The sequence below is a fragment of the Monopterus albus genome, unplaced genomic scaffold (genome assembly GCF_001952655.1).
Source record: "Monopterus albus unplaced genomic scaffold, M_albus_1.0 scaffold56.1, whole genome shotgun sequence".
NCBI lineage: Eukaryota > Metazoa > Chordata > Actinopteri > Synbranchiformes > Synbranchidae > Monopterus > Monopterus albus.
The window spans coordinates 2,174,791-2,184,596 of record NW_018127936.1 but is presented as its reverse complement, the minus strand read 5'-3'; the positions used below and the strand labels follow the sequence as shown (position 1 = coordinate 2,184,596).

Below are 9,806 nucleotides of genomic sequence, written 5' to 3'. Positions count from 1 at the left end.
TATATATAAAATGTATGAACATAAATAATGTGTTTAAGTACTGTACCTGGAAGTTCTCTAGCACAGCAAGCTGCTCTTGTTTACTGTACATTTCAAAGGCTACTCGAAATAATCCTTGAACACTGTAGAACCACAGGCTGTTATTTGCAGTGGGTACCTTCAAACCATGAAACCTGAATGCTGCAATAAATGAGGGGGGACAACAGTGTCCGATATGAGTGGTGCAAGTTATGTTCAAGTTCAAAGTGTTTATTTTGTCATATGCACAGGTAGGAAACATGTTTCCCTGTACAATGAAATTCTTACTTTGTCATCCACATGAATGCCACAAAATACAAATGAAATTTAAAGTAGATAAATAAGTAACACAAAATCTAAGACACTTTAAGCAGCAACAAATGCAGCAATATAATAAAAGAATATAACAGAGAATGTATGCTGCATGGGTGCAGCAGTCAACAGTCATTGTGCAATTATGCATGTGCAAACTGAGCATGTAAACAGTACATCACGTATTTCCTGGTGATGTTAAGTTATAGTATATTTTACCTTGAGAAAATTTTATTTTTGTGGCCAGTCCTTTTCTGCCAAACTTGGCGTGGTATCTGGGATGGTTCTCTGTGCGGATGTCAGTGTTGGAGAAGAGATCGGCTCCTAAATAGAGAGGTATCACTGAACCCTGAAATAAAGATAAACTATGAAGCCATCCCCTTGTGAAGCCTTCCATTCAAACATGGAGATAAACTGAAATGGACAGATTTTAAATTTAAAAGCACTTCCTAAATTGTTTAAATCGCATACAACTGAATTACAATAAACACACATTTTACATTTTTATTCTGTGTGGCGCTTACATATTTAGACAAAATAACAGTTATAACAAAACTCTTGAAATATAATTGTCTCCATATCTGCTGTGTCCTTGGTTTTCATTTGGTATTTGGGCCCTCCTGACTGGAGTTATGACGATGATGATGATGATGGCCGAATATAACGTTAGCACTCTCTAGCTAGTGTTAGGGGTTATGCGTGATACTAGTATAAAAACAAACCGAACGTGTTTCATTTCTATAAAAGCAACATAATATTTGCGCCCACGGTGATAAGTAGGTTGACACTCACCTTGTGGGGACATTTTGTCAGGCTGAACGATGTCAGATTCACCAAGTAAATAAAGCGAATGTTTCGAGTGCCCCCGTTCCAGTGCGGTAAAGTTAAATGTATAGTTGAGGAAGCTGACATTGCTGTAAACAAATGGAGCTATCCACCGGGCCTTATCTCGTAAAAAAAGACTGGATATTTTACCAGAGTAATTTGAACTAAAGTAAAGAGGTCAAATAGCTGCAACAAACCGTATCGACTCAAAGGACCGCAAACATTTCACTGAGATATTTTAAGCCCTCAACTCTACCTTTCAGACTAAATAAGCCTCTGTGGATAAAATTGGCTCTTTTCAAACAAACAACTTCGGACACAGCCAAGATATCTGTAACCTGTAAAACAATGTTGTGGGCTAACCAAACCTATTACCCCAAACATGTTTACGTCTACACAACACGTGACCTAAGGAGAACCAATGAAAACACAGAGTTATTGGTTTGACCTCTGAACTCCCGTCTTGTACTATAGAGCTACGTAAAAATGGCTGAAGTTGATTTTGGTGATAGCGAGCTCTTTCAGCAGCTAGACTCCGCTCTGCCGGTACCGAAGCACATTCGCTTCACAGATGACGAGGAAGCAGAGGACGAGACGAGCCATTTACGGAGCAGGTTGGAAGAGTGTGAGGACTACGTTCAAAGACTCATTGAAGAGAATATCCTTGTGTCAGGGCCGTTAAGAGTATGCTAGTGCTGTTACTATAATAACAATTAACGTGTTTGCTAATGTCTGATAGAACTGTGCGTCGCCTGTAATCTGAAAGTGTCTGATTATGGCATTTTGTGGTGATTCTGTCTGTTTCCTTGACTCCTTGGCCACATAAAGGCTTAAGAAGGAAGATGAACATCCTGACACGACCAAGGTAATTCGCTGACACTTAGCCATGTGTACTACAAATAAAACGACACTGATTGCCCTGTTAGCTAACGCTATGTGTTCTGCGACCTTTCAGTGGCATCACAATTGAGGATGTCAACATTGATGGGCCGCTTCTTCAAATCCTTTATATAAACAACATTATTTCAAAGTAAGGCATCTATATAATTTACATTGGTTAACGTTAGATTGGTTTATATGTTCCCTTACTTACATTGCAGGTTGTGCATCTCTGCTAAATAGTTGTAAATATGAAACTCTATGATGTAAACAGTGATGATAAATTAAAAAAAAAAACAATAATAAATGTTTCCTGATTAGGCAATGCCGTCAAGAAATTGAAGATTGCGTCTGCAGTGTGATTTTGAAGCACCAGAAACCAGGCCATGAAAAGAAAAAATCTACCTTTCACATGAAACCCCAGGTATTAATCTAGAATGTATTTTATTGTGATAAATATCAATAATGACCTTACTTAAAAAAAAAAAAAAAAAAAAAAAATTCTCTCTGCAAAGAATTCAGCTTTGGATCTGGATGAAGACCCAGTGACGTCATCTTCTAGTAGTGTCAGAACAACAGCAGAAGCCTTTAAAGTGAGTATTTACTGGTATATGTCTCTAGTTTGCATATTGCACAATCTCTCGCCACACGGAAAAGAAAATGTAATGCATTAAAATAGTCCACTTGCTTCATGTTGTAAACTATTATTTTTCTGTCCTAGATGGTTGGAAGTGTCTTATATTTCACTACTTTCAGCGTTGATAAGCTTGGACAGCCTGTGATCAATGAAAACCCACAGCTGACAGATGGATGGGATGTTCCAACGTATCTTTAAGTAAACTAGCATGTTATTTGTCTATTTTTTTATTTTGTTTTTGAAGAAGAAGAAAAGTTTTCTTGATTTTTAAATGTATGTTCTAATTAAATAAGCAGCACTCAAGCAGGACCTATATCAAAAAGTTTAAGTTGACAAAATAATTAGATACAATTTTATTTGCTGTAGACAAACACATTATAACTTCCTGAATTGCTGCAAAGTTATCACCAGGTTTTCAACCAAGTCATTGGAACAGATGGACTGGAAATAGAAATGAAAGACAAAAGGTAAGTCTGGGATTATCAAATGAAGCTTTTAGTTTTCATCTTCTCTGTATAACTTGCTTTGTATTTTATAATGAGTCCATCTGTTCACTGTAGACCCAAGTCTGTGTGTTTCAACTGTGGTTCAGGGAGTCATCAGCTGAGAGACTGTCCAGAGGTAATGATATGTCTATAGTCGTCAATATGACATGAGAAGTCAGAACATGATTTATTACATTCATACACTCTTACCTTCCTAGCCAAAAGACATGGCTGCAATAAGTGAGAGAAGAAAGGAGTTTAATCAAAACAACAACCAGGCCTTGCAGAGTAACCAACGATACCATGCTGATGAAGTGGAGGAGCGGTTTGCTAAATACAAACCTGGAGTCATGAGGCAGGATTGTTATTTTGTAGACAACAAAAATGAACAACCCACAACTTTTCCATATCTAAAAGTGAAAGTAACTCTTGAAACTTGAATGCTTTTCACTGTGTTGTGCCTTTGAACAGTGAGGAGCTTTTGACAGCACTAGGACTTGATGGCAGCACCCTTCCTCCTCTGATTTATCGCATGAGGATGCTAGGTTACCCACCAGGTTGGCTGAAAGAGGCAGAGATGGAAAACTCTGGCTTAACATTGTATGAGGGAAATGGTATGTTTTAAATAAAATTGAAAACTGTTGTCTCACTGATTTTTGTTTGAGAAAACTATAGCAAAACATGTATATCTGATTTGTACAGAAGCTGGGGTCAATCAGTTTTGTCTGTGTTTGTAGCTTCAAGTGGTGATGGGATCATAACAGATGTTGGTGATTCACAACACATATCTTATGATGTGTCCAAACTGGTAGAGTTCCCAGGCTTTAATGTACCTGCATCACGCAAGATGAAAGATGTAAGTCCTACAGCATAATCTTTTCAAATGTTTTGCTTGAATGTGTCACAGGTTATATGAATCCATATATCTATTATATTTCAGCTATGTTAATACTGTGTTTCATTTACTTTATATAGTTTTTCTGATAATTGATTTATGCATGTAATGTAGTATGCAGTCACTTGGAGCTATAGTATATATGTTTATAAATTGTATGTGTGCACATTGTTTAAGTCAGACATTTCAGTTTGTTTTAATGGGGTGGGTTTTTTTTTTTTTTTTTTTTTTTTTTTTTTCTTTTAAAAACAACAGTTGGCCATCTCTTCTTTTTCACTGTTTCTTTGGGTTTTTCCCCAACCTCCAGGAGTTCTTTCAGCATGGTTCGATTCCAATGCAGAACAGCCACATGAAGGAAAACCATGCAGCCTACCTGTCGAACAACTTTCCTGTGGTAATTATCTTAAAGTCCCTCAGTGGTTGGATGTTTTCAATCACAACATGTAGGTCACACCTACTTTCCTGGCTTTGACAACATGGCAGAGCTTTAAACAAACTTTCTGGGTATAACGTCAAGACTTACTTTCTACAAGATGCTGTGTCAAGCCACATACAGTGCCTTGCAAAAGTATTCGGCCCCCTTGAACTTTGCGACCTTTTGCCACATTTCAGGCTTCAAACATAAAGATATAAAACTGTAATTTTTTGTGAAGAATCAACAACAAGTGGGACACAATCATGAAGTGGAATGAAATTTATTGGATATTTCAAACTTTTTTAACAAATAAAAAACTGAATAATTGGGCGTGCAAAATTATTCAGCCCCTTTACTTTCAGTGCAGCAAACTCTCTCCAGAAGTTCAGTGAGGATCTCTGAATGATCCAATGTTGACCTAAATGACTAATGATGATAAATAGAATCCACCTGTGTGTAATCAAGTCTCCGTATAAATGCACCTGCACTGTGATAGTCTCAGAGGTCTGTTTAAAGCGCAGAGAGCATCATGAAGAACAAGGAACACACCAGGCAGGTCCGAGATACTGTTGTGGAGAAGTTTAAAGCCGGATTTGGATACAAAAAGATTTCCCAAGCTTTAAACATCCCAAGGAGCACTGTGCAAGCGATAATATTGAAATGGAAGGAGTATCAGACCACTGCAAATCTACCAAGACCTGGCCGTCCCTCTAAACTTTCAGCTCATACAAGGAGAAGACTGATCAGAGATGCAGCCAAGAGGCCCATGATCACTCTGGATGAACTGCAGAGATCTACAGCTGAGGTGGGAGACTCTGTCCATAGGACAACAATCAGTCGTATACTGCACAAATCTGGCCTTTATGGAAGAGTGGCAAGAAGAAAGCCATTTCTTAAAGATATCCATAAAAAGTGTCGTTTAAAGTTTGCCACAAGCCACCTGGGAGACGCACCAAACATGTGGAAGAAGGTGCTCTGGTCAGATGAAACCAAAATCGAACTTTTTGGCAACAATGCAAAACGTTATGTTTGGCGTAAAAGCAACACAGCTCATCACCCTGAACACACCATCCCCACTGTCAAACATGGTGGTGGCAGCATCCTGGTTTGGGCCTGCTTTTCTTCAGCAGGGACAGGGAAGATGGTTAAACTTGATGGGAAGATGGATGGAGCCAAATACAGGACCATTCTGGAAGGAAACCTGATGGAGTCTGCAAAAGACCTGAGTACTGGGACGGAGATTTGTCTTCCAACAAGACAATGATCCAAAACATAAAGCAAAATCTACAATGGAATGGTTCACAAATACACATATCCAGGTGTTAGAATGGCCAAGTCAAAGTCCAGACCTGAATCCAATCGAGAATCTGTGGGAAGAACTGAAAACTGCTGTTCACAAACGCTCTCTATCCAACCTCACTGAGCTCGAGCTGTTTTGCAAGGCGGAATGGGCAAAAATTTCAGTCTCTTGATGTGCAAAACTGATAGAGACATACCCCAAGTGACTTACAGCTGTAATCGCAGCAAAAGGTGGCGCTACAAAGTATTAACTTAAGGGGGCTGAATAATTTTGCACGCCCAATTTTTCAGTTTTTTATTTGTTAAAAAAGTTTGAAATATCCAATAAATTTCGTTCCACTTCATGATTGTGTCCCACTTGTTGTTGATTCTTCACAAAAAAATTACAGTTTTATATCTTTATGTTTGAAGCCTGAAATGTGGCAAAAGGTCGCAAAGTTCAAGGGGGCCGAATACTTTCGCAAGGCACTGTATGCAAGCACCTCAGGTACTATTTGTGAAATCCATCTTTATTTAACTAGTACACTGAGCTTCCATATGAATGTGTTCCCATTCTTTGTCAGATTTAATTGTGTATTATCGATTTTTCAGTCTAGATGTTTTATGTTTTCATAAGGTAACCAAATAATGTAAAGAAATCGTGTAAACATTGCTTACCTCATCCACAGAGCTCACAGTTATCCATTCATAAAATCATGGCACTTTCAGTGTTGTGTCCTTATCATCCAACACATACCAGCAGACACAGAATATAAATAATCATAGGACAGATTATAAAACGACCTTAAACCATAAGTACACAATTGTAGAGGAACATTAGCAATACAAACATTTCTCATTCTTGCACACCTCATGTTGTATTATCTAATCACTTGGAGGATAAAATAGCATTTTGTGTTGCCAGTCTTCATCACTTTACTGGCACTGAGGAAGAAAAGATGTGTGATGACTATATTTTGAGAGGAGCTTTGAAATAGTCTCATTTACACATGTCATTCTTTCTTGTGAGCAGCCTGGTGCCACCTGTAACAAGAGGCAGTATGAATCTGACTCATCTCCACAGTTAAGGAAGAAGATACGGCCCAGTCCCAATCCTAACTCAGACAGGAGCTCAGATATGGATATTGAATCGGGTAGCTGTTCATCTTGGTCACTTTTTTGTCAGCATGCATGTCCTCATACATCTTAAATGTCCTTCATGTTACTAGAATACAAAGGGGTGTTTTAAAGCTACAGTCAAAAACAGCAAAAGTTTTCAGAATCAGCTTTATTAGCCAGGTGTGTTGAACACATGAGGAATTTGGCTCCGCTACAGTGGCTCTCAGTCTGTATGTGCAATGCTCTTCTGTAAGGCAACAAGTAAACAAGAAAAGAAAAACAATGTGTATAATGTCAATATACAGTGATCTTTTTGCTTATGATTTGAGACAGAAATACTGTTGTTTTGTTTGTTTTTTCATAGTCTATAAAAAGCAGCTGTTCTGTTTTTACTCATGGATGAAAGGTTAAATAATGCACAGTAAAGCAGCTTCTTTATTTGGTCAAAGTGTCACATTTTTAATCTGTGGATGACTTTTGTCTTCTGCCAGATCCAGGAACACCGTATCATAGTTATGGCCCTGGTGACTTCCAGTTCCAACCACCCCTGCCCCCTGGCTCTCCTTGCTTCAGTTCACCTCCTCCTTTACCCCAGGGCACACCCCCTGCTACACCCACTCCCCCACCTCTCCCTAAAGGTACACCTCCTCCGACACCTACCAACGGCTCTCCAGCTCTGCGAGGTAGTGACTGGATAGTGATTGATGAGGCTGTTGAGGGAGCAGAGGATGACCTGACACTGGAGGAACTAGAGGAGCAGCAGAGGTTAATCTGGGCAGCTCTAGAAAATGCTGACACTATTAATAGTGACAGTGAGACGCCTGCAGCTGCAACACCTGTACCCAGTTCACCAAGTGTGTCCACGCCTATGCGTGTCGACACAGAAACGGAAGAGAGTGAAGAAGCAATGGACACGATGGGATCTGCAGAAACCTGCCATAGCTGTGAAAATAAAAGTAAACCAGAAGTCCAAGAGATTTGCTGTCAGAGCCCTGGACCCATCAAAGTTGAGGATGACAGCCCTCAAAGCCCTGAACCAGTCAAAACTCAAGACGACAGCCCTCCGACTCCCGATCCAATTAAATCCCATGATGACAGCCTGCAGAGTCCTAATCCAATCAAATACCAGGAAGACAGCCCACAGAGTCCTGATCCAGACTTCTCTACTGGGGGTGCTGAAGATTGTGCTTCTCCGAAGCAGGTCGAGAAAATAACATCTGTTCCTCATCGGAGTAAGTTTGCAGCTGGTATCGTTCCATTTGAAGATACACCAGAATTCACTGAAGTTGCTGAAGCTACAGGGACTTACCTTAAGATCAGAGACTTACTTAAAAGTTCCCCCCGAAATTTGGTGAAGAAAAATTAAGTTTACTGCCATAACTGGGAAAGCACGAGGATATATGGATATTTTTAAACAAAAACTTTTTTTTCATTTTCATTACCATCATCTTAAGAATTTTTTAGTAGTTTGTCACCAAGTTAAATGTTCTACTGTATGTGCATTTGCTTATTTTTTTTTGTATAAAATTCTTGTTTGTGACCTTTGCTGTATGTTGACAGCACAACTTTACAAATATGAGGTAAAAGTATGTAGCTGATCACAACCTATTTGTATCAGAATTCGGTGAATAAGCTGACTTCACTTGCTGATGTTAGACATGATTAGACATGCATATACTGTACATGGAATTCTGTCCTGCACCAATTTGCATTTTGTTGTTATAACAGTAGAAAGCTTAATCTGCATTTTTCTTAATTATAGCAGTCAACAGATTAATATCAGAACTGAAATAAACTTGATTCATCCCTTTCATACCAATCTCCCATAAAATCATATGTATGTTTAGAAGAACGTAATAAAGAAACGATGTTACTACTGCCCCTCCTTGAACCGCCACCTTATTGTGGTGGAGGGGTTTGAGTACCCGAGTGATCCTAGTAGCTATGTTGTCCGGGGCTATATGTCCCTGGTAGGGTCTCCCAAGGCAAACAGGTCCTGGGTGACGGGTCAGACTAAGAGCAGTTCAAAAGCCCTTTATGAATAGATTTGGCAGCAGTCGAAGGCAGGGGCCCGACGACCTGATCTCTGGACACGGAGACTAGCCCTGGGGACATGGAATGTCACCTCGCTGGTGGGGAAGGAGCCCGAGCTTGTGCAGGAGTTTGAGAGGTAACGGCTAGATATAGTCGGGCTCACCTCCACGCATAGCTTGGGCTCTGGAACCTTACTCCTCGAGAGAGGCTGGACTCTCTACTACTCCGGAGTCATTTGTATTATTACTTACTTATTATTTATTACTTTCTTGAAATAGTAAGGGTCATGCTGACCAGAGTTTGTTTTTATTTTTTCAAAAGGTAAAAGAGTAGGACTTAATAATCAGTCACTGTGATCAGTCTGATGACAAATAAGGAACAAAGTGTGCATTATAAGCACAGTAGCGTGCGATAACAAAAGGCTGTGCAGGACTGTAGCAGGGTACAGGATTACAGCCAAAAGAATAAAACAAATGGTGAAAAGTTAGAAAATAAGACTCAGGTAGACAATAGATGCACTACAGCTAATAATCAACTCTACTGCTTTACCGTGACAAAAAAGAAAAACAAAGAGGAAGGCACGGATACTTAAATTTTTATTATATTGCTGCATTTGCTGCTTCAAGTGCCTTAGATTTTGTGTTACTTGTTTATCTACTTTGTGTTTCATTTGTATTTTGTGGCATTCATGTGGACAGCAAAGTAAGAATTTCATTGTACAGGGAAACAGGTTTCCTAATTGTGCATATGACAAATAAACACTTTGGCCTTTGACCTTAAATGAAGAACCAGCACATGCCACCGTAATAAAACATGGCAAACACTGATATCCAGGTTTTCATTTTGATTCCTCTGGAGCACAAACGAGGAACTTGTTACAGCACACAGGAAGATGCCCTGGCTCATTGT

General features: G+C 39.3%; 2 protein-coding genes across 2 annotated transcripts in view; one reads left to right on the top strand and one right to left on the bottom strand.

Moving 5' to 3' along the window:
* LOC109961523 (uncharacterized) overlaps positions 1-1,532 on the bottom strand; it is a 2,939-nt gene extending 1,407 nt beyond the window's left edge. Inside the window, 3 exon segments of the mRNA XM_020602389.1 lie at positions 47-180; positions 550-679; positions 1,123-1,532. Coding sequence (XP_020458045.1) covers positions 47-180; positions 550-679; positions 1,123-1,242 — 384 coding nt within the window. The 5' untranslated portion in view covers positions 1,243-1,532.
* A 65-nt stretch (positions 1,533-1,597) lies between these two features.
* On the top strand, positions 1,598-8,676 carry zcchc8 (zinc finger, CCHC domain containing 8). The gene is made up of 14 exons (XM_020602386.1): positions 1,598-1,813; positions 1,978-2,020; positions 2,111-2,185; positions 2,356-2,458; positions 2,550-2,627; positions 2,756-2,859; positions 3,073-3,138; positions 3,232-3,292; positions 3,375-3,511; positions 3,628-3,770; positions 3,894-4,012; positions 4,359-4,445; positions 6,778-6,898; positions 7,355-8,676. The coding sequence occupies exons 1-14, from the start codon at positions 1,642-1,644 to the stop codon at positions 8,227-8,229; spliced, it is 2,184 nt and encodes a 727-aa protein (XP_020458042.1). The 5' UTR covers positions 1,598-1,641; the 3' UTR covers positions 8,230-8,676.
* The last annotated feature ends 1,130 nt before the right edge of the window (positions 8,677-9,806 follow it).

What these genes read in the sequence shown, in the direction of transcription:
- zcchc8 (XM_020602386.1), top strand. Translation starts at nt 1,642, where the DNA reads ATGGCTGAAGTTGATTTTGGTGATAGCGAGCTCTTTCAGCAGCTAGAC. An exon ending in TCAAAGACTCATTGAAGAGA is followed by an intron (nt 1,814 to 1,977) that starts ATATCCTTGTGT and finishes CTCCTTGGCCAC; the next exon opens with ATAAAGGCTTAAGAAGGAAG. An exon ending in ATAAACAACATTATTTCAAA is followed by an intron (nt 2,186 to 2,355) that starts GTAAGGCATCTA and finishes TTTCCTGATTAG; the next exon opens with GCAATGCCGTCAAGAAATTG.